At 39.9% G+C, this 25,546-nt stretch overlaps 1 protein-coding gene across 5 annotated transcripts in view; it reads right to left on the bottom strand.

The window, feature by feature from the left end:
- The window catches only part of plpbp (pyridoxal phosphate binding protein), a 181,811-nt gene extending 156,763 nt beyond the window's left edge, over positions 1-25,048 (bottom strand). For 2 of the 5 annotated variants that reach the window (XR_010323757.1, XM_064296262.1), the window contains exon 1: positions 24,754-25,048. Coding sequence is in view for 4 of the 5 variants with exons in the window: in XM_064296262.1 (XP_064152332.1) it covers positions 24,754-24,843 (90 nt within the window). In the remaining variant the exon portion in view is untranslated. The remainder of the gene's footprint in view (positions 1-24,753) is intronic. The other 3 variants (XM_064296263.1, XM_064296264.1, XM_064296261.1) reach the window with 3 other exon arrangements.
- Positions 25,049-25,546: the final 498 nt, after the last annotated feature.

Here is a 25,546-nt window from a genome sequence, read left to right as displayed (position 1 = left end):
TGCGGAAGGGAGCATGTTTATTTATAATATTAGCAAAAGCATCATGAAAGTATTTCCAAGCCAGTTCTACATCATTAATGAGAGAGATTTTGTTCCAGTCAAAGTCCCACAAATCACGAAAAAAGGCTTGCTCACAGAAATGCTTAAAATCTTGTTTAAGAACAATTCATGGTCTTGATTTTGGGAGCCTAGCTTGTCTGACTGTAGCTATAACACAATGGTCACTCATATCATTTGCAAAAATACCAATATCTGAATATTTATGAGGAGTATTTGTTAAAAATAAATCAAGAAGAGAGGATTTCACTGGGCATCTAAGATTTGGACAAGTTGAGCTATTAATTAGTTGTGTAAGATTAAATGAGTCACAGGTAGATTTAAAACAGTCAGAGACAGAGGACAACCAGTCCCAGTTAAAATCTCCAGCAAGGAGAATCTCATTAAAATCTAAGGTTGATAGTTGTTTACTCAATGATGATAAAGCCTCACTACTTGCTGAGGGGGGTCTATAACAACCTACAACAATGATATAATGGCCCTTAAGAAGTTCCAATTTCAAGGCAAGAAGTTCAAATTGTCTGCTGAAAGATACTGATGATAGGATGGTAGCATGAAATTTGTTTTTTATATAAATGGCAACGCCACCACCTTTTCTAGGATGGTCACAACGAAAAATATTGTAACCCTTAATTGCAATGTCTTTGTCTGTGATAGATTTGTTTAGCCAATTTTCAGATAAAACAAGAACATCAGTATCAGATGATTTTGCCCAAATTTTCACTAGATCTAATTTAGGGAGTAGACTTCTAACATTTAAGTGAATAATACCAAGCCCAGATCTAGCTTTGAAATCACAAGGGGTGGTCAAACAATTAAAATCTGGGCCAGGGTTAGGTTGAACATTTCCTGATAGTAGAAGCAAGAGAACAATAAAACATTTTTTTTGTTGGTACTGATTGATTATTCCTAAACCCTGGTCTACTTGGGGGATAAGAGTAGAATGAATTGAACCAGTCATATGGACTAAATAGGTTAATAAAATAGGATATAATCGTGAAATCTTCATTTTGGTCTCCACACCTTTCATGCACCTCATGTGGATACAGTACAATCAATAAAAACAAGAGAGGTGCTAAAGGAAACATGCTGATAGGCATGTGGTAGGGAGCAAGAAAATCGCCAAAATCCAGGTCAGTGCGATAAGAATCCGATCCGATTTTTTCGTTCTCTTGAGTCAGATGACGACGTTGCGATAATAATAATAATAATACATTTAATCTGTAATGCACTTTTCATTAGTAATAAATCCCAAAGTGCTACAGAGTAAAAAACAGAAGCATAAAAAAATGCCCGAATTTAAAAGAAAAAAATTGGCCTGATTAAAAAAGCAAAAGTTTAAAGACAATGCATGAAAACAAAGATAAAAAACCAACACAAAGCTAAGGAAAGGCTCTGTTAAAAAGGAAGGTTTTTAGGCCCCTTTTAAAAGCATCAATAGTCTGTGGTGCCCTCAGGTAGTCGGGGAGAGTATTCCACAGACGAGGTGCAGCGGAGCAGAAGGCCCTATCCCCCATGGTGCGGAGCTTAGTCCCGGGGGGATGGAAGGTTGTTGTTTCTGGTTCACAGGTTACGGGTGGAGGTTTGTGGCGTAAGAAGTTCCTTGAGGTACGGAGGGGCATTTCTGTGGATGCACGGATGTGTTATTAGAGATATTTTGTATTTGATCCTGAAGGAGACAGGGAGCCAGTGTAGTGAGTGTAGGACGGGTGTGATATGTTCATATTTTCACACTCTCATCAGGATCCTAGCAGCACTGTTCTGGATGTATTGGAGCTTCTGGAGGCTCTTGCTCGGAGTCCCGATAAGACGTGCGTTGCAATAATCCAGCCTTGAGGAGACAAAGGCGTGGACGAGTTTCTCCGCGTCTGACAGGCTGAGTGTGGGACGGAGTTTGGAGATGTTCCTGAGGTGGCAGAAGGAGGTTTTGCACAGTTGTTTGATGTGGGCTTCAAAGGTCAAGTGAGGGTCGAACCTAACGCCCAGGTTGAAGACGGATGAGGAGAGGGGAATGTCTTGGCCAGAAAAGGTGATGCGAGTTATGGGAGATGACTGGACCTGGTGTGGGGTGCCAACTAAAATAGCCTCAGTTTTGGAGATATTTAGCAGCAGGAAGTTGTATTTCATCCAGGCCCTTATCTCCTCAAGGCATGTGGTGATGATGATGATGATGATGACGACAACAAGGCTGCAGAGGGGGTTGGGACAGTTTTTAGGTATAGTTGCGTGTCATCAGCATAGCAGTGGAATGATATTCCATGCCGGCTAATGACACGGCCAAGGGGGAGTATGTACAGGGAGAACAGGGTGGGACCGAGAACCAACCCTTGAGGGGCACCACAGATGACAGGGTGTGTCCGGGACTTTGCACCTCCCAAGGAGACATACTCAGTTCTTCCAGACAGGTAGGACTGAAACCAGTTCAGGACAGAGTCAGAGAGTCCGATGGTGCAATGGAGGCGCTTAAGCAGGATGTCGTAATCGACAGTGTCGAACGCTGCCGTCAGATCAAGGAGGATCGGGAGAGATGGGGAGCCAGCATCAGCCGCCATCAGCAGGTCGTTAGTAACCCTGACCAGAGCTGTGTGTGGAATGGAAGCCAGACTGGAACTTCTCAAAGAGGTTGTTGAATTTTCGATGGTCCTGAAGCTGAGCAGAAACCACTTCTTCCAGCACCTTGGACAGAAATGGGAAGTTGGAAATGGGCCTGTAATTGGAAAGGACTTCTGGGTCTAGGGTGGGTTTCTTGAGAAGAGGTCTGAGGACAGCAGTTTTTAGAGCTCATGGAAGATGACCAGCTTGGAGGGAGTGGTTTATGACTTGGGTGATCAGAAGGATAGAGCACAGATGTTTGATTTAACCAGGGCCGTGGGAAAAGGGTCCAGGGCACAGGTGGAAGGTTTCATCTTGCGGATGATGTCCTCAACCTCTTGCTGTGTGACTTCAGAGAAGCAGCTGAGATGCTGGAAAATCCCAGGCTGTTGGTCAACAGTTGGGACAGGCAGAGAGGAGGAGCTGGAGAGAAGAGAGCAGATGGTATTGACTCTTGGCCTGAAAAAGTCAATAAAACTGTTGCACTGTTCCTCTGTGGTTTCGGTGTGTGAAAGAGCTTGCGGCTTAAGGAGATGATTTAAGGTGGAGAAAAGCTGCTTGGAGTTGCCAGGACTTTTGTTGATAATGCTGGAGTAAAACTGTGACCGTGCTTCTCTGAGGGACTTTGAGTAGGCCTTTTGGTGTTCTTGATAGGCTAATCTGTGAACAGTGAGCCCAGAAATTTTGAGATGCCGCTCAAGTACACGCCCAGTTACCTTCATTTTCTATAGTTCGCAGGTGAACGAGGGGGCTGAGCGTGAGATGGTAACTGCTCGAGTTTTCACAGGGGCATGGAGATCCAGGACACTGCTCAGGGTTTTATTATAAAAATCCACCGATGCACTAGCTGATGAAAAGTTTGCAGAGGAGATTTGCTGGAGGTCCCAGGTCATGATGTCTGGGTTGATGTCAATGTTTTTCAGGTTTCTGAAACTCATTTGTCACTTGCGCTTGGTATGGTGTGAGAAAGATTGCAGCTCCATTGAAATGACCTTGTGATCAGACACACCCAGATCATACACCAGCAGATTGCTAATGGGGGCAGAGTCAGTGATGACCAGGTCGAGCGTGTGCCCCCTGGTGTGTGTAGGGACATCAACATGCTGTTTTAGGTTGAGATCCTCCAATGCAATGTGAATACTGAAATCACCAAGTATGATAATATTGGCAGATGTGGTACAGAGTGAAGTGAAAAGTTCATGCATCTCTGAGATGAAGGCCGAGTTTGGTTTAGGTGGCCGGTAGATAAGAAGTATTGTCATGGGGTAGGGGGTTTGCAATTTAATATTATCCTATCCTGCCTGCATGGCACAAAATATTTAAGCAACTATGTTTTTAATAATATAAGGGGTAAAATATTTTACTGCAGTTGCAGATTTTCTCAGACTCACTATGAACTTGGGTCTTTTGTAAAGCTGTTCCATACCATTTGTACACTGCCTGGGCAAAAAAAAAAGGTTGCACACTCTAATATTTCGTTGGACCGCCTTTAGCTTTGATTACGGCGCGCATTCCTCGTGGCATTGTTTCGACAACTTTATGCAACATTTATTTCCGTCCAGAATTGCATTATCTTGTATTGACGACAGGAGAGTCGAACCACTCCGTAAAGTCTCCTCCAGCACATCCCAAATACTTTCAATGGGGTTAAGGTCAGGACTCTGTGGTGGCCAATTCATGTGTGAAAATGATTCCTCATGCTCCCAGAACCACTCTTTCACAATTTGAGCCCGATGAATCTTGGCATTTTCATCCTGGAATATGCCTGTGCCGTCAGGGAAGAAAAAATCCATTGATGGGATAACCTGGTCATTCAGTACATTCAGGTACTCAGCTGACTTCATTTTATTGCCACATAATGTTGCTGAGCCTAGACCTGACCAATTGAAGCAACCCCAGATAACACTGCCTCCAAAGGCTTGTACAGTGGGCACTGTCCAAAAAAATCCAAACGGCGACAATTTTTTTTTGGCCAGGAAGTTACAACCAGGATTTTCTTTTATATTAATCTTATGAACCAAAATGACCTGTTGTTGTGTTCTCATTTTTTTGTGAGACACACACATGCACACACATTTTGTCTGACATATGTTTATGTCTTTACTGTAGATTGTTTTCCAAGCTGGCACAGAGCCTATTCAGTTGAATGGATCATCATGAACCTGTGCAGCAGGCAAAGTTCTATGCAACCATCTCGTGGCCATGCTGTTTCAGAGTGCCCATTACAGCATGATGCAGGTGAAGGCGGTACCACCAACTATGGCCTGCACAAGCACTCTGCAAACATGGCATCGGCCACGGACATAGGTAACTTTGTGCAACATTGTGTAAAACCCTATGACAATAGCTGATGATATATTAAAGCAAGACATTACTACAATTGTGGCTGCTTGTTCGTATCATTCTCAGAGGATCTGTGCAGAGCCTATTCAGGACATGGTGGTGAAGAAACCAAAGCCATCTGCCAGGAGCGTATGTAAATCAACACTATCAAGCATACACAGGTGATGGTCATTATTATTGTACTGTCATACTGTTGGCTACTGTGTATTCATGAACATATTGTTGTATGTTACCAATTTGAACTTGCAAGAGAAGTGAGGAAGGACGATGAATTTAATACCTGTACTTTTAACATTTATGTTTTTTATGCTTCATTTGTTTCAGGAACCCTCCCTGACCCATCAGTGTTGTCCCTTGGGGAAGGACTAAAAAGCCTCAGACCCCAACCACTAATATCCTCGGTGCTGCATGGCTTGTCTGAGCTTTCACTGGTTGACTCCAGGTTTGGACCTGTGCCGCAAGGTTCACCACTGTCATATCAGTGTCCTCCTATTGTGGCCACAAGTCATGTCAAACACCCAGATGCCCCAGCATTCCCCAAATTCCCTGTGGATGGTGCCAAATTTTCCACTGCCATACACTTTATCCCGAACTGCCTCCAGTTCTTCCATTTGGAGAGCCTAACTGTCACACAGGAGATTGCAGCTATGATAATGGAGGGCACACAAGAGCTGACCTGCCAAACTGCACGCATTTTGTGTACCAACCACGCAATTCTTGGTCAAAATGCAAAAACATGCAAAAACAACAAAAAAAAATATTATTGTAATTTAATTACGGAAAACAATCAATTAATACAAATCAATACCGTACATTTATTCGATATTTAAACTACATCCCTCGGATTGAACCAGATGCTATACGACCTTGTGCTTGTGGTTCTGTAACCCCTCCCCGACCCACTCAACATCCACTGATACGCAGCGGTACTTTATTATCCACCGAGGTGTAACGCTTGCTGAGGTAAAATGGGAAGTGGGGAGTAATAATCAAGCACAAAAATGTGACCGTAATGTTAACATTTAAAACGTTAAAACATATTCGGTAACTTTACGAGATGATGCATTTCAAGGGGTATATCCTAATGAGATAAATTTGTGTATATAGTTAGCCGTAGTAGTAGCTCGCATACAATTTAGCCTTGTTACGAGACGTGTGAATAACTGATGGAGTAATTTAGCCGCAGTAACTCAAACGCTACGGAGACTCCCTGTTCAAACTTTGAATAGCGCATGCTCTGTTGGAGCAAAGTGACCATTGCAAAGGTGTTTGACTATAGACTGCTAACGTAGCAAATAATTTGTATTATTGCAGCCAGTCAACCGACCAGCCTTGCAGTTAGAAAATAATCATAACGTCAGATGACGAGGACACTAACAAGGAGAGAGAGACAGGGAGAGAGAGAGCAGCAGACCTACTAAAAAGAAGCGAGTCCATGCCCCCCAGAAGTTCCTCGCAAAATATCAGGAGCAATGGCCGTGCCTCCGCCCCTCAAAATTTCCACACCATGCATTTTGCACATTGTGCAATTATGATTTCGACATTAGCCACCAAGGAGCTTCAGGTAATAATTTAGCTAAACCTCTAGTCACAAAAGCCTACATTCCTAGATAATTTTTCAACTGAATACTTTTTTTTTCATTAGGCCTATATGATGTGTGCCTATATAAGCTGATTCAGTTATTTAATTATTAAATAAAAATGGAAATCACGAACAGAAACTTGGTTCTATTCACAATTGACACTGTTTTACATCGCAACATAAGTTATTTTATTTTTTGTTATTACATTACAACACATATCATATAATGGAATATTAATCATGAAAAAATTGTTTTAAGCAGGTGTACTCAAACTTTTGACTTGCAAGTGTATCATAATATAGCCCAGTGCAGTGCAAGTGATAATTTAGAATCAGGTCAAATTATACAATATTGCCTGATCACTTTAACAGTCACTAACTAGAATTATGAAGAAAGGCTTTTGTGTGTGTGTGTGTGTGTGTGTGTGTGTGTGTGTGTGTGTGTGTGTGCGTGCAAAGTGAAGTGGTGCGAAAGCATGTGAACTAAGCATTACACTGACTATTGTGGTACTCAAAATATTTTCCTAAGGTTGGCAGGTCTGCAAGAGCAGTCTGAGTGTCCATTATGAAAAGAAATGTGCCAGCCCAGGGTAACAGCCAGTAGGTCCTATGAGGTCTGCCATGTGCAAGTTTTATGACTCGAATGCAGATCCTAGTTTTGGGCTTTCAGAAGTTAAATGCCCAGAAATCTGTAACATTTCTGAGGCAGGGCATGTCAAATGTGTGAATGGCCAGGAAAAACTGAAAAGAAATCATAAATTCTACTGGCAGGTTCAAGGTAACTAGATTGAGCTGGTGTGATTTCATTACTGACATTGAGGAGGACATAACAGTTGAGTCTGGAGAGATGATGAAATGATAACAGATGAAACAAAAGGTGGACCTTTACTTTTTCGGTACATATATGGATGTGTATCTCCAGACAGCTAAATAGTAACTGTAAACACCCGTAACCCTTTGTCTCCAATACTTGTTAGATATCTTACCTGTATGTCTAGGAGCCTATGTGTGTAAATATTTATAAATGTAATAAATTCCAAGAGACATGTTTTGGGGTTTTAAATATTTTAGTAAATGGATAATTGTCATTAGAACAGGTCTTGTTAAACAATGTAAAAACAAATATTAAAACTATTATAGCTCACATGAGTGACTTCTTGGCAAGTTCTATATATACACAATTGTATTACTGTATTATTACATTTGTATTACTGCAGAACTACATAAAAGATAATTGTAAACAAATGGGCAAAATGCACTAACTAAATGCTCTTGGCCTACTGAGCATTAAGCTCACTGTAGGTACATTAACTTCATCATCATATCACATTAATCAACACATTACATCAAACATGAATTCATAAATTTGTGTTTCTAAAGAATAATTCATTAGTGGCTACGACATTTAACAATAGCACATTCATACTCAATGCAACAGGTATGTGGCCTTTCAAATCAAGTGGTCCCTGAAAGTTGGTCATCATCAGCAATTGGTCCACAGCTGGTTGACTGTCCCGGACAAAGTTAGAGAAAGAGTGTTGTCCCAGATATGATACCCTTTCACTCTTCTGATTGCTCTTTCAACAAGAATTTGAAGCCGAGCTATGGCTTGTGTATTCAGAGCATCTTCTTTGCTGAACTGCGCTGTGGTTTTAAAGGGGGGTATGATCAGCATTGACCCACGGTCAGCCAGCATCTTCTGAATGGTGAACCCTTTGTCTGCCATGCAGCCATCTCCCGACTCCAGTAAGTCAAGCATTCCACACCATTCAGTGAGCTCTCGATCTGAGATTGAGCCAGTGTAGAGACTGGACACAAAAATCACAGCACCACATGGGGCAATCCCAATTAACCCCTTGAAGGTTGTAGTGTTTTTGTAGCTTGAGAAAACCTCTTATTGGAGAGTGAGGGATGATGGGCTCTGGCACCGCACCTCTGTACCCTCAATGATCACCCTCACCTCTGGACTGCACTGCCTGAATTTGAGTGGCATGGTGGAGTTCACTTTCTGTCTGCTCATCCAGATGGGCAAGGAGCCGAGTCGAGGTAGTTAGCCCAAGTTATTACAATGCAGCAGACTGTGGACACACTGACCTGAAAGATGTCAGCCAGCACCTTCTCTTTCAGGCCTGCAGCAACACAGCAACAGTACATGAAAAACTCATCAATTAGTTGCAACCTGTGCACTAGACTGGGAGAAGTGGGTGCAAATATTTGTCCTTTTTTCTGCGCCTTTGACCAGTACACCAGCATGGATGCAGATGGTTGAACAGCCTTCCAGAAGTCATGAAAAACCTCTTCTGAAGGAAATCTCATATAGAAACGGATATCCTCATCGGAGACACAAAACCTATGAAAATGCAAATGGCCCACTTTCAGTCATGTCAGCTCTGTTTCCAGCTTCTGAACTTCCGCTTCCAATTGCTGTATGCGTACAGATGCAGCATCCAGTGCACCTGTATGAGATTTTAGGGTAACAAAAAGAGAGAAGAGAACTGAAACCATCTGACTCAGAATCAGATAAATGTTATTACCAGTAGCCTATCGAATCAATAAATCTTTGACATAAGCCCATGTGTCACATAAAAGTGCATGCACTCACAAAAATACAGAATATTTAAAAATGTGTACAAAATTCGGTGCATATAAAAACAACTACCAATAAAAAATTAAATATTAAGAGCCAGACAGATGCAATAGCCTACTTCACGATTCACTCGCGCATCAACATACCTGGAGTAGGAGCAACAGCATAGTCATGATCGGGTCCGGCTGTTACCCCCTGGGAGATGCCCTCACACTGGGATTCTTTCAGAGAAAGGTCGGGACGAACGCCATGGCCTAAGCGAGCTGTTGCTCTATAATAAACGGACTCCTGTTGTGACACTCCCCAATTATTCCACTGAAAACGGCACGGGACTGTCCCAATTTTCAGCCGCTTGCGAACGGTAGCTGGAGTGTAGTCTGCTTCATTGAAGTGCCGGCTACAAACAAATGTACTCCCTCGAAGTATTGTTAAGTCCTGACCTTCATCTTGACTAATTGCTTGAACCCACTTCTTCCTTTCAATTATGTCACTAGGGAAGCCATGAACACTTAAGAAAAGTTGCCATTGTTTGTTTTACAATGAGGCACACAGCAATGACACTTAGACTTCGCTTCGGCCATTGTTGTATTACGGGATGTGCTAACCGGAAGTCAGTTTACACAACAATGACTGCTTCCGGGTTAGGAAATCCGGAAGCGTGAAATGAGCCTATTGGCTGTTGATAAGACAGCCAATCAGGACCAAGGTCTTTCAGCTTCCATGTCATAATGGTGCTGATTGGCTGTCTTATGGTCACCCATTAGACAACAGCGGTGATGTTTTTTTCCGGACGCATTTCACAAGGCCTCTAGAGCATGGTTATTTACTCCATGATCAGATATAATTAAAGAGAAACTAGAAATAGGCTACCGCCTCACAGTTGTATGCCTCCGCCAACCAAGGCAAAAACGTGTTTTGTGAGGTCACAGTGACCTTGACCTTTGACCACCAAAATCAAATCAGTTCATCCTTGAGTCCAAGTGGACGTTTGTGCCAAATTTGAAGAAATTCCCAAGGCGTTCCTGAGATATCGCGTTCACGAGAATCGAGACGGATGGACGGACGGAAGGACGGCCGGACAACCCGAAAACATAATGCCTCCGGCCACGGCTGTGCCGTCGCGGAGGCATAAAAACAACAGGAAAGGCAATATACCACACAGTGGCAACGACCATTATTGTTTTAGTTAATAACTGTCTAGGCAGCCCTAGCAGTTTCTTATTTTGTATCATGTGAGTAAAGTATGGTAAAGTAAGTATCATAATCACACATGGGTACAGCAAACAAAATTTAGTTTTCAGTCCCAAAAACATGCAAACTCAGGGAAACATTGATAGAATGCCTATTGTTTACAGTAATTCTCCAGAGGAACTATCATTTTTGTCCAATTTTCTGTAGCACACACATCCAGAGTACGGAGTACGGTCTACATAGGAAATGTTACCGTCTCCAGTTTACTGGTAAATAGCTGGTAAATGGTAAATTAACTGCATTTATATAGCGCTTTTATCCAAAGCGCTTTACAATTGATGCCTCTCATTAACCCATTCACACATACACTCACACACCAACGGTGAAAGGCTGCCATGCAAGGTACCAATCAGCTCGTTTGGAGCAATTAGGGGTTAGATGTCTTGCTCAGGGACACTTCGACATGCCCAGGGTGGGGGATCGAACCGGCAACCCTCCGACTGCCAGACAACCGCACTCTGGTCTGACCACGCAGTCCCTCAGAATAGCCAATTGGACAAACCAGGTGCAAGCAAAAACTTGACATGGACAACCTAACCTCTGCCCAGTACACCAGCAGCCAGGGGACAATTGTCAAGCATTTCAGTCAATGAAATGATGATTCTAACAGGTTGTTAGGCATTCATAAAAGGACATGCATTCTTTCTCCTGGGTAAACAAACCATACATTTTCAGGACGCACGCTGCAAACATTAGCCTACCAAATTTAAAAAGTTCTTGAGACTCTGTAGTTACAGGTAAACTTTTAGTCAATACAGAAGCAGAGGGGTTTCCCACAGGTTGAGAATATATTTGTGGTGGTTGACTCCATCCGTGTTCGAGGGAGGTTTGTACTGTTTAATAAATTGTATTGCAACTATTACGAGGTTATAAAATTTCACATGTTGTGTTTGGGAATTTTATTTATATTTTGTGTTTGGGCAATTTTACTTATTTTCACTTTGGCCGTGCCTCCAGCTGAAAATAAATTCTGTACGGTACTTTTCGTGTCAAGCAGAGGCGACAGAGAATGAACAGAATGAAAAAGGAACCCAAACTAAAACAATTTTTGCAGTAATGGTCTCAGTTACAGACAAACCTTTATGCAATCAGAATGATTGGGAGGATAATCACATACAAATTCTAAACATAAGTTAGGTGCTTTAAAGTCACTGGTGCCTGATACCCATAATGTCCTCATTTCTAAACAATGATTTTCATACATTTCAATTAAAGAAAGTAGGCCTAATTGTTAACCGTAACTGTTACTATAACAGTAATGTAAGAGAAACCTATCGGTGGTGCAGTTTCTCCCTCCTCCTCCAGCCTTCTTTTTTAACACGCTGAAGCAGAATGATGCAAACTGCGTCAAAAAGCAATCTCTTCAATATTGGTCATATAATTCTTATTTCTGAGCATAGGGTCATTTTCTTTTTATTTATTTTTTTGTTATGCAGGGGAGAATTGCAACTCTCAAATACGTCAATTCTGTCGACATTAAAGCCAGGGCTGCTTTTGAAAACCATGGCTACGTTTCGCTATGTTTACACTGTTTCGTCACCACGAGCTGCTGAAAACACACATGGACCACGAAGAAGTCACTTCCTTGTAATCGTAATCCTTCAAAAACGTGCCTTCAAAAAAAACTTTATTATTAGCAAAGGCAGTTCAAGCCATATATCATTCTGTTGAGAAAGATTATGGTTCAGGAGGTGAAAGTTTGTTTCCATGCTTGTGTAATAAAATACAAACATTACTAGCTACTTCTATATGATATTTACGATTACAGCTATTAAAAAATTTAACCATTGTTTCACAGGCAATAAAAAACCTGTGCTTGGTATAGCCCATTCAGATTTCATTTCACTCTTGAAGCAGACTACCAACTGCTTCAATAGCTGGTAAAATAATTGTTCAGTTTATGGCAAAAAAAAAAAAAGTACTTGAATAGTTATTTACAAGGTTTTTTGTTTTTATCATATAGTTATATATCATGTAGATTTATTTTTATTTGATCATTTATTATTATTATTATTTTTATTATTATTTTTATTATTATTTTTATTATTATTATTATTAGTATTATTATTATTATTATTAAACATAATTGTTTTTGTCTGAATTGGTTGCAATATCATCTAAATAAAAGAAAAGTTTTATTTTACCATTTCAGTACTGTGAACATATCTCCACCAGGTACTCTGCTGATATTTTACCCATTATAGAGCAATGGTATGTTCTATTGACATGACTATGATATTGTTACTCCATTACATTACATTACAGGCATTTAGCAGACGCTCTTATCCAGAGCGACTTACACAACTTTCACTTTACATTGTATCCATTTCTACAGCTGGATATATACTGAAGCAATGCAGGTTATGTACCTTGCTCAAGGGTACAACGGCAGTGTCCTTACCCGGGATTCGAACCTGCGACCTTTCGGTTACAAGCGCAGTTCCTTACCCACTGCGCCACACTCCGTACTCCATAAAACCTATTCTTGTAATGTAAGATGAGATACCTGAGCTGACACCTTTGGCTTAGGTGATATGTGAAGGCAATGTTTTAGCAAGCAAAAATTCATTTTTTCTCAACTAATGATACATAAATAATTCATATCATAGCCAGGCCAAAATTTTACATTTCTGATAGGGACAAACTCTGGAAAAAAATGAGGGACTGTATGAGGCGTTATCTGTTAGATAAACCTGTTTAATCCATTAAAAAACCTGAGGACAGTGAAAAAATGTCAAAATAACCCTAAGTCTCTAAGTGTTAGAAAAATTTTTCTATACTCATCAATGTCAAAAGTGAAAAATTAACGTTTTCATTAGCTGTAAGAGATAACGTTAACCGGGTGAACGTGGATGCTGGCTAAATGCTAACTAACATTAATCCAAATAATGTTGACAACGTTTTTGAAGACACAATGCATAACAATTTTACCAATTTTGAAAAACTTCAAATATTTTGTTACCTGGCACAGATATGGTCGCACGACTGTCCTTATAATTATGTTTGCGTTCAGGCACCGTCCTCCCTGCTCTGCTGTACATACACCAGCTACGAGAGGGAGGGGCAAGGGCCAGCTTGTGCAGCAAAACGAGTGAACTGTATGTCACTAACATTTAAAAGAAAAAATAACAAATACAAAAGTATAGTGAATTGCTTATAGGAATAAGCAACTAAACACCAAAAATATTTTTGGGCAGGGGGAAATCTATCTTAGCGAGCCGCCCAAATAAGTTCATTGCATGGGAAACACTGCAGCGGAGTGAAAATTGCTGAGGATGAAAAGGAAAACAGCTTTGACTTCACAGCAGAGGGCATGTTCAAAAAAAACTTCCACTGCCTTTGAGGCTGTTACCTTATTTCAGTATTATATAAGCTAATTCTGGCTACTGGAAACAAACTCTCAAGCGTTCAGAAGAGACCAGGACTATGCCTGCAGTCAAAGGCGACAGTAGCCATTTTATTTTGGGTATATCATTTTTAGGCTAGTCTTTTTTTTTTTTTTTTTTTTTTTTTTAAATGGGGGGTGGGGGGTCGGGGTTGGGGGGCTTCAGATGGGGTCAATAATAGATAGCATTTAACAATGTGTTTATCATAAAGCTGTGTTTAGGATACAGACAGCACATGAAACTGATCTGTACAATGTGTAAAATTTTCAAAGCAGCTGAAAACTGCAGATTCTGCGTCAACTGCAAAAATGTTCAGCATGAGATACATATGTGTACTGTATTTAATGAGGGCACAAATCACCCTCCATAAGTAATATCCTGAGGTCAACGTGATAATAGCAAGACAAGAATACTGTACCATTTATTTTGCACTCTGATCAAAGATATCATCTCACTATGGCTCTTTCATCGGTCTTAGTTTCTATTGGAGGTCAATTCTGGAGGCTTCTAGTTCCTTTCTCAAATCGTTTGGGAAAAATACATTCATATAAATTTTTTGGGAAATTATGAGGAAATCTGCAATAAATATATTAAGGAAATAAGGCTAGAGAAATCACCCACCCAAAATAGCATAGCACACAAAACTGGGTATTAATACTGCTATTTGATTAGAACATACAGATAGGTGACAAAGAAAAAACTTGAAATGAGAAATGAGTGGAGAAGTACAATGAATGCAGATGCTTCTATGCTGGTGCACTGTGTGATACAATTAAGCATCCTAATTAACATCCTATCATGCTCTGTGGCATAGATAAAAATGCTGAGCAGGCCCAGTTTACCTCGATTTTCGATCAAGATTGCAAGAGGAAAAGATCTAAGTAACTAAGACGGTTCATTACTGGGGCACGGATGGCAGGAGCTTCAGTCACAAAGACTGCTCAACTGGCGAGTGTTTCAATAGGAACAGTGACTAAAATGATATCTGCATTTAGATCTATTGGAGAGAGATCAGTAAATGGGTCGGAAATTGTGGTTGATATCGCACATTCGATGTGTTTGACACTTGTGCATTAGTGTGATGTATAAAGGAAAATAGAAGAGCAGCTCTTCCTCATGTGACTGAGAATGTCTATGCAGGACGTGATCAGACTGTCAGCATTAACAGTGCATCGACAACTACTTAGAGGGATATTATAGTAGGGATGCCATACATAAACCTCTCATTACAAAGACAAATGCACATTTGAGACTTCAGTGGTGCAAAAAACATAGGCACTGGTCTACAAAAAATTATTTGGGGGAAAAAGTGATATGGTCAAATGAGTCATCCTTCACCATATTCTTGACGAGTGGGTGAGTACATGTGTGGTGTACATAAATAGAATGGTACAGGCCTGAATCCTTGACCCCTACTAAAAATGGTTTCAGTGGCTATGTTATGCTGTGGGGGGCATTTTCCTGGCATGGTTTGGGTCCACTTGTCCCCTTAGAGGGAAGGATCACTGCAAATCAATACAAAGTTATTTCAAGTGATCGCCTATAACCTATGAGGAAAAAATTTCTATCCAGATGGGAGAGGTCTCTTCCAGAATGACAATGCCCCCATCCACAAGGCACGGAGGGTCACTGAATGGTTTCATGCGTATGAAAATGATGTGAATCATATGCTATGGCCCTCAGCTACCAGATCCCAACCCAATTGAACACCTATGGGAGATTTTGGACCATTGTGTTAATACAGCGATCTCCACCACCATCAAAACATCAAATGAAGGAATATCTTTTGGAAAGAAGGGAGGAGAGTTTTCTCTAGCATAACTAAAGTTATGGTACCACCAAGTACCACTCTAAATTCCTAAGCCTTCAAGCAGGGCCCCTCTGTCTCCAGGCCACAAACCTCCCAACGACAACAAGTTTGAAATATAGTCTATGAGTGTATCTATGCATGTGCGTGCTCTTCTCTCTGTCTTATGTATTTCTAGAAACCCAAACTGGGAGGCTTGGCCTTTCACCTCGTTCTCTCCCCCCCTCCATTCTGAACTGGGAGTCTTGGCCTTCCACCCTGTTCTCACTCTGCCATCCTGATAAAGGAGAAACCGGCTATGACGCCATACTGCCCAGGGACTCTGAAAGCAACTGATAGATCAAAGACTAAACAATTATTTCTGATTTAAAAGATTGTTTAGACTAAGTGGTCACCAAGTGCCTATGTAGTATCTTGTGTTAGACAGGGCATAATCAGTCATGTACCTTGTTATTTGAATGGACACAGCCAATCGTTTTCTTTGTTGAATTTTACTGTATGCTTTACTGTTAAGACACTTTTTGCTAATAAAAGCAGGGACTGCCCCTGATTTCTTCAGTTCGGCCTTATCCACCTTGTTGTGAGTAGTTCCCGGACTCTGATACACCTCGTCGTGCCTGGTTATTCAAGTGAGAGAATTTTCTCTGCCCAACAGGAAGAATGGTGTTCCTTCCCTCCAGTAGAGTTCCAGAGACTTGTAGAATCTATGCCAGGATGCACTGAAGCTGTTCTAGCAGCTCGTGGTGGCCCAACACGTCAATAAGACACTTTATTTCGTTTTTTCCTTTAAATTGTCGCCTGTTTGTATGTCTACCATCTTATCAAAATGATTTGCACCACATTAAACATTTTATAAATGGCAAAAAAGTGATTGCTACATCATACCTGTAAGTGTCCTTTGCAGTAAAAACCTTGTGCTTCAGGGGATTTTTTCCCCCTATGTTTCTTCTTTCTGTAGAAGTTTTTACCTTCAAGTATAAAATTCCAGATGTATGACAAGGGGGCAATTTGTCTGACATTGTTGCCCACAAATCTAACAAACACATAAATCTGACATCTAATGTTAATGATTCATATTCCAACCAGAGCAGACCATTGTGGGCACATATAATTCCCTGTTGGTCATCGAATTACCAACAAGCTACATAGAGGGACGTGCCAACAATGTCTTTATAATGTTACCTCATTATGTCCGTCATTATGCTGAGAGAAATCGTATTCTCAATGTAATCTCTAAATTGATTTGGTTTTCGACACACTTGTTCCTGGTTATGGTTATACATTTTGTTGTACGTCGCTCTGGATAAGAGCGTCTGCCAAATGCCTGTAATGTAATGTAATGCAATATTCCGTAGCAACAAGGTAAACCCGACATTAGCCCTAAAATATGCCAATACAGCGGCGAAAACGCTGCTCACTGAATGACGAAATAAGCGAGAGGAACTTTTTAAAAAAAAATTATACCATGTCATTCTACAGTCAATATCTGGGACTAAACATTGAATAAATGTACAATCTTACCATTGGTTTTACGCGTAGAGATGTCCCTTTTGCGAATGAGTGGTCATATATTGTCTTGGACAAACCATTTGCGAAATATATGCGCATCTGTCACGCCTGGCTCAGCTATCTTCAATAATAGCTGTGCGTAATACCACACCTGTTGCTTACGGCGTTGTCGCCCTTTTTAGTACAATTTGGCTTGATTGACAACTCATTTATTTCGTAGGTGAGAGTATAAGCTTTCTAACGATGTATAACATGTCTGATTTTGCTTTTGGAATAGTGTTTTATAGGTCAGCGTAACCAAAATTTTTCTGATCTGCCAATGTCTAAATAAATAAAACGGTAGTCTACTTTGCACGCAGCACGCAATTCGCGAGTTGATATTACGTCTTTTTTCCGTTTTTTCTCAATGTCGTATTTATTATTTGAAATGTGCATTCATTGGTTATTATTCTATCTGTCTCTGTGGCGCTCTGAAATGTGCATTCTCTGCTAAACTGAGCAATGGATTGGAATATGTGTCTGACGTAGTGTTGCACGGTATACCAAAACTTCAGCACTTTCTCTGCACTTAAAAAAAAAAGAAAAGAAAAAAAGAAACGGTTCGGTATTAGAATATTCCGACGTTCGGTAGTTTTGAGTCAAATGTAAAAGCCAGGGAAAATTGTCTCCCGCATTACTGATTGAGAGGATGAAAAGTGTAATTTGTCAGAATCTTCGCTAGAAGGCAGTAGCAACTAAGGTTGCCAAGTGAGGTGACTTGCGCTTGTGCACTCAGCTCCTTGATACAGCGCAAGCTTTGACTCAGTTCACTTCAGTAGCAATAGGTGTTCCAATTTGGAAATATTTTATTATAGATAGATGCTGTATTGTTATTAAAATATGCTGTTTTTTAAATCTATTTAAAGGTGAAAGACCTGTTTTAAAGATTATTTAGTTTACAACTGTTTAATTTTTGAAATATATTTAACATATTTTTCTATTGTGCAGTGTTGTAACACTATAGGCCTATGCATATTAATATGTTGAAGAGGCTTCAACTTAAAGGTTGTTAATGAACCAGGTTGTTAATAAACCATGAATTCGAAAATGAGGTCAACCCTTGTGGACATTAGGTTTCTGATCTATTAAGGTCATTTCAGTATCGTTAGGTACCGAGTATCGAATTAGCATCGTTTAAGTTTCAAGTATCATTTCAGTATGGAGTATCGTAATACTAAACCTGGTATCAGTATCAAAGTCAAAATTTTGGTATCGTGACAACACTAGTGTGACGCCTTTAGTTGCGGCGCAGAAACACTGCAGCTGTGCATACACGCCGGACCATCTAAGTGTTACGACATAGTAAAGGCCTTTACGGGAAGCGGCCAGGACACATCCATGGTGACGCAACTAAGAAATCCGACAGCGTCTCTTAGCACAAGATTGGCCGTAAGTCATCAATATTTTATACAATCATCATGATATTCGGTAGATATTTTGGGTGAAGGTATATGATCATGAGGACAAAACCATTTTAACCTCTTAGCGCACAGCCCCTAGTGGTGGGCACGCCCGCGTGCCTAAATTACTAAACTCAAACATTCGGTGCTACGGCAACCAAAGTGTGAGATGAAAACAGAAACGCGTTGTTTCCGTTTCATTAGTAGACGATACATGACAACTATGCCGAAAACGGAGTTTCGCAGCCCCACCATTGTCGCTCCCGTCGTTCATTTAACACACACCCCCTCCCTGCAGTCTCATCTAAAAAACACCCCCCACCCTTGACATAATGGACAATATTGTCTATCTTGGCATTCATAAAAATATTCTTTCACCACTAAAAAATCGTATTCCGTCATAGCAACAAGATAAACCCGACAATAGCCCTAAGATATGCCTATACAGCAGTGAAAACGCTGCTCACTGAATAACGAAATAAACGAGAAAAAGTTTTTAAAAATGATACCATGTCATTCTACAGTCAATATCTGGGACTAAATATTGAATAAATATAAAACCTTACTGTTGGTTTTACGTGTAGAGATGTCCCTTTTGAGACTGCGTGGTCATATATTGTCTTGGACAATCCGTTTGGGAAATATAGGCGCATCTGTGACGCCTGGGTATCTTCCAAAATAGCTGTGCGTAACACCACACCTGTTGTTTACGGCGTCGTCGAACTTTTTAGTACAGTCTGACTAGATTTACAATTCATTTATTCGGTAGGCGAGAGTATAAGCTTTCTAACGATGTATAACATGTCTAATTCTGCTTTCGGAATAGCGTTTTATAGGTCAGCGTAACAGAAAATATTCTTAGCATAGCATTCACTTACGCAATCACACTCTGTTAGCAGACAAATACGATGCACCAAACGAAACATGTTCAAGGATATTTCGTAATTTCTTGGAAAATACTATTATTATTGAGGACTTCTGAACATAGCTAAGCCATATGTTTGCTGATAGACCTAGCTGACATCGTTTTCTGGAGCAAAACAGAAGCGAATAGAACAATATAATTGATACTGTCTCTCTGTCTCTATCTACTGAACATAGAGGAGATTTCACCATTGCTATGTAAGTATTATCGTTCAAAATATTTCGGTTATATAAGTTCTTTTTGAAATTGAGTATTTTTAAATAGGTTAGTGGTGTTATATAATGTAAATATTTCACACTGTAATGTAAGCGTTATACGGAAGTGTAATAGTTTTTGTGAAGCATTCAACAGTGATGACGTCAGAGCTGGAACATTGCCAAAACGTGGTGGACGGGTGAAAATTGTTTTCATGTTGTCTCATCCCCATACAATAAAACATACGAGAGTACAGAGTATAGAAATACACACGAGTTAATTATTACACATTTAGGTACTGTACCGCATTGTGTGACAATGTTTTTGCATTATTTTTTAAATCTGATAGCAATGTTTCATCTTAAACCCTCATAAGGGGCTCATTTATATGCTTTATAATGGACAAAAAACATTTTATTCAATTTTGGAGAGATTTTGGATATGTTTCTGGACACCTAGCTATTTAAGACCACTGTACTGACTGAAAGCTTGTAATTCCCATTTGAAAATTATGCAACAGTGATTTTCTTGAGTCAAAACAGTTGATTTGTAGTGAAATACATGGATATGTTATGATTTACAGCAATGCATAATTTAGACATTTTGGATAGATTTGGAGATGCTGGGTACACTGCTTAGTTTTTGCTTCATACATCTATAGTAGTTCTACATATCCACCCTTAGATTTTATGAACTTGTGGTCAAGAAGTTTTTGACCTAGCACATGTATAGTTTAACCTCCTGCATATATTCAATCTCGCAGTATTTCATTGCGAACTTAAAAAGTGCAAATTTATTTTGGATTTTTTGTCAAAACAATTGCATTTGTGGCACTTTATTTCTTCCAAAATTATGAATATAAACTAATCTGTGTTAGTATTGTAAATTGTACAAATGTCTTGCTTCATTTAAGCCATTTTTCAAGTCTCTGTGGTGTTCACGTCTGGAGTTATAAAGCTTTAAATAGGGTACCCCCTAAATGGGCAAGGATTGGCAAAATTTGGCTTGTGCCTTAAGAGGTTAAAATCGCTCCATAGGGGGCGCAATAGTGCCAATGCTTGGACTCCTCCCAACGCCAATTGATCATAATATTTACACAGCTGTTGTTCAATATAAATATTATTTGGATAACAACATAATGTAAAACAGAGCGAGCTGTGTATCAGTTGAGAGAGCATGAGCCCCCAATTAAGCACATAATTTGTGGTGAGTAATGCAGCGTACCCGCGTGTAAACATGCAACGTAACCCATTTAAGAAACGCTTGTGGATTACAGTTATCCTCATCTGGAATTTTACAGTATGATCAAGGTTTAGCATTGGTGCTTTGATATATTTGAGATAAGTAAAAAACATAACTGCAAGGACAAACGGCCCAATTCAAACTGTAACAAGCTGCCACCATCAGAAAACCAACACAAATCCCCTTGAAAAGCACTTTATGTACTCACAGGCCCTGAGGGGCCCAGGGGCCCTCACATTGTAAGCGCCCAGGGGCCCTAGTGGTCAGCTTACGTTTTAAACACTAAGGGGTCTGGGGGCCCTCACTGTAAGCGGCGAGGGGTCTGGGGGGCCCTAGTGGTTAGCTTGCGCCGTGCGCACTGAGGGCCCTGGCATTCAGCTTCCTTCGGAAGCCTTGGGCCACGCACCGCGCGCAGCCTGAGGCTTGGAGGCCCCCTGGCAGTCCGAGGCTCCGGGGCACTGGCCCGGTCCATAATCCAGCCATGCTTTCAGCTGTCCATACAGCAGTTCCGTATACAGCTGTTTCCAGTTAGTGTTATGCCATCGAAGTCAGAGAGTTCACTATTAAATTTTATGCAAATATGTATTATGTTAACTTGAGTGTCAACTTGCATATTATCAATACCACGTTAACCAATACTCCCAAATACGCAAGCATGCCGTGAGACCATTTTGACCTAAACCCCAAATGAATTTCAATATTAACTAGGTAAAGTAACAGCAAACCTAGCATAAAGCTAACGTTATTTTGCTTTTTAACCCGGTTGAGAGGGATAAGAAAGACGCCAACACGTGCATGACCACACCATTTTAAAAAGCAAAAATAAGTTATGGGAATGTTCTTAAATAATGTCACAACAAAAATAGTGCTTGTATAACAAGAAGGAATAATTTTTTCCCGAAAGAATCATTGGGCTTCATTCACAAAATGTATACGATCACATCTGATCAAAAACTGCGTATAAGAACGTTTCTAAGAACATTTCGGCTTTCATATTTTTTTTCTTATCTGTAGGCTAATTGTTCATGGCTGTTTCCTTATGTAAATGACATGAACAGGACTGCGCATAAAATTTACAAACAACTAGCATTCATAATCTCATATATCTGGGATATGCACAAAAACAATGGTCTGCACGTGTCATGAATCGCATAGATAAAAATTAAAAATAATTTAAAGGAGTAACATGGTGGTTGAACGTGACACTTCCCAGTTGTCTTTAGGCAACAACAAAACAAATGTGCATAATTTTTTTATTATTCAGTAATTTCAATGTACTTTAAAACATATTTTTCTAAGCCTAAATTTCCCACTATAAAAGTTCACCCGAACCGGTGAACATTAGCTAGCTAGCTAAATGAATATAACCAGAAATAATCTAATAGTCCTTAAAAGGCACTCTAATTTAAGTGAACCTAACGTTAGTCAAATATTTGCATTGTCTTGGCTGTAAGCCAGTGGCGCAAACTATGGGTCTCGAGTTATCCATGGGTTTACGGGGCGTGGAAAGCGGAGTGGTTACTGTGTTCGTGACGCACCAAGTTGACAACTTTCTCAACCGGTTGAAAATAGGACGATAAATTTAAAACGCATATTTCTCCAAAAATGCAGAACGGACATATTTAATACTTTACTCATTGTGTTTCTTCAATGCCTCTTGTGCAAATAGCACATAAAACCGAGAAGGTGTGAAAATCACCATGGTACTCCTTTAAGAAAAGTTTTGTGAATGAGGCCCATTGTTTTCATAAAATCATAAAATGAATGACCAGAAGTTTTTGCATAAAACCAGTGCAAATAGAACTATCAATCAGAGTTTTGCTTGACAACGCTAAAACAATATGGTCAAAGGGCCATGAAAGAATATTTCAATTTCATCTGATTAAGTGATGAAAATTAGTAATGGTAAAAGTAACTAATATATAATCATTGCTGGTAACTGTTGTATAAGGTAACTAGCCGTGTAATAAGCAAGATAATGACAACATTGTCTTCAGATGATTACAAAACACAGGGCCAAGTTACTTGAAACTATTTAGGAAACATTGGGTAGCACTGCTTTGGAATACAGCTTGTTTAATTTGTGAGCCAAGATATTGTTTCATGTAACTTGGCGCAATTTTGATAGCTATCAATACTTTTAATGGCAGGTCTAGATCTGAATGGATGACTTATAGATAGTGCCATGTATGTGTGAGTAACTTGCCATTTTCGTAAGATGAAAACGTGTTTTTCATCAGTTTAGTTTTACTGTATGAATAACTCAAAATATTGGTTCATGTTGTTGAAAAAATTAAGTTGTACAGATGATGCGTTTCCTCCCACAAAAGTAATTACATGGCAAGGGAAGCGGCTAAAGTTTAAACTCATATAAAAGAAAACAACCTTCATTTTCAGACGATTTATATGTTGTTGTTTGATTATACAGTAGCATTCATGACATTAAGCATTTAAAATAAACTGTCAAAACATGTTTTCTGAAAAATCTCCAAAACTGTCTTTACACCCCATCGACCAGCATGGCCAGAATTAACCTATTAGTCTTGCTGGTCAACCACCTTAACCAATGTAGATATGAAAAATACCAGTTTATGATATAAGACTACCTATATGGTCTACCATTTAAAACCATCGTAGACCACCACCTGAAAGCACCAACCATCAAAAGCTGGTTTCAGCGGATTTTTTTCGGCAGGTTTGTGAAACATAGGTAGGCTAAAACTTTGCAGCTGTAACTTGACCTCATTTGTATCCTGATTATTAAAGATGTAGGTTCTTTAACATAGGCCTATAGAAAGTGTAAGCAAGTTACATTATTTCACACTGAAAGCGTCGTTTTGGAATTCACCATACACGATAACTACACGGCTAGCAGTTAGCAACAAACATTCACGTTTTATCACAGTACTTGAGCCACGTTTATCTGTTAACATTAATTTAGCAAGGCAAAATACTGACATAAGGATACGTAATCAGCTAAAAGAGATTGCAATCACAGATAGCCAGACATTTGGTGTTGGAAGTCATTTCAATTTAATGACTTCCAACACCAGAAACACTGTCACACCAGAAGTCATAACGAAGCCAGTAGCCTACATTGAGCAAGCAATCAACGCAAGACAACAACCTAACGTATCACTTCAGCTAATTAGCTAGCTGGACGGTTGTGAAATAAACTCAATAGCACAGCGTCAGGGTCGTTTCAACTAAATAGCGAAGGACATAAAATAAGGTTTAACGAGCTTCTTTCCTTTTTATTAAGGATATAACGTTACCCCATCACAATCAAGCCAAGTTAAAATGTTTCAGTACAATCCTAGTCGAATCTAATTTATTTTACCGAAATGCATGCACAACGCCAGGTAGAAATTGATTAAGCGTGTAAAACTGTTAGATATATATCAGAATTAATGAATAAAGGCTACCTTCCTGAAAAAGTTCAGCTTTACCGAATATGCAATTACTTTAGTCAACTATGATATCTGTAAACTGTTTCAGGATATCGGTTGAGGCGATTTAAACACATTTATACCAAGGCTAGTATAACGTTACCCACCATGCCACGTGTGCATCAAAGTGAAATGTTAGCCTCTAACGTTAGTCATGATGTTGAAATCACATAAGATATTCAGCTACAAACAAGGGTAATTTTGAGTAGTTGACTCGTGTTTGCTCGTACAGGAACACTGCGATTCGGTTAAACGTTATGGAGGTGCTTTACATAACTAATCAAAAACCTGAATGCATCTTCGTCTGACACTTGTAGCCAACTAATAGCACAGTGCATAGGGATTTCTTGTTGCAATCCTTCCTATTAGTAAGTAGTCACCTAACTAACCTGTGGTCTACGGGCAGCCGCCTGCTTCACGCGGTCCACCACTGCTTGCAGTGCCTTCCCGATCTCCTCCGACATTCCTATTTTCCACATAACCTGAAAATCAGAACTGCCCCATCAAATCTTCCCGTCTTCTCAAGTCCTTGACGTTAAAGATAGATATGTTGGATTGCCAATGGCGTACCGAGGTCAGGCGTAGTATTGTCACGTGATGGCTCCGGAAGAGAATTTTTCCATAAGAACCAGAAGAAGGTAGGCGGTGAACCTTAGAGTGCATATTATGTCGAGACAGCGACTCCAATAGAAACCTATGGGGACTAAATTATAACCAGGAAGTATCGTTTTTTCGTTCAACAGACATGCTCAGTTGTGTCCTTGGTCACGTGCCTACATCACGTGTACAGGCAAACATTGGCTAAAATAATTAAGAAACAAAAAATGAATATATTTGTCTGTGTGGTAGGAAAAAAATATTTTACCTCGGAAAAATAATAAGAGATTTTTCTTTCTAATATAATACACAGAGTTAACATCAATATTTGAGTGAAAGTATTTTATTTTGACTGTAAATAATGAATGGAGCCCAATGGAGGAACTTGCTTTTTGAGCGAAAATCATAGATATCACCAGGGGGCGATATTACTTCCGGTGCTGAGTTTGAGAACCGAAAGCTGGCCCCCTGTGGTGAACAGGGGGCCAGGGATTGCCATTCAAACTCCAGTGGTTACTCCAGGTATTGCAATTTAGTAAGCCTCCGGTGACAAAAAGCAAATTTCCCCATTGAAGTCCATTCAAA

This window comes from Anguilla rostrata, chromosome 10, assembly GCF_018555375.3.
Source record: "Anguilla rostrata isolate EN2019 chromosome 10, ASM1855537v3, whole genome shotgun sequence".
In the NCBI taxonomy this organism is placed as follows: Eukaryota; Metazoa; Chordata; class Actinopteri; order Anguilliformes; family Anguillidae; genus Anguilla; species Anguilla rostrata.
Note: the sequence above shows the minus strand (reverse complement) of the source record. Positions and strands in the feature narration are given on the sequence as shown.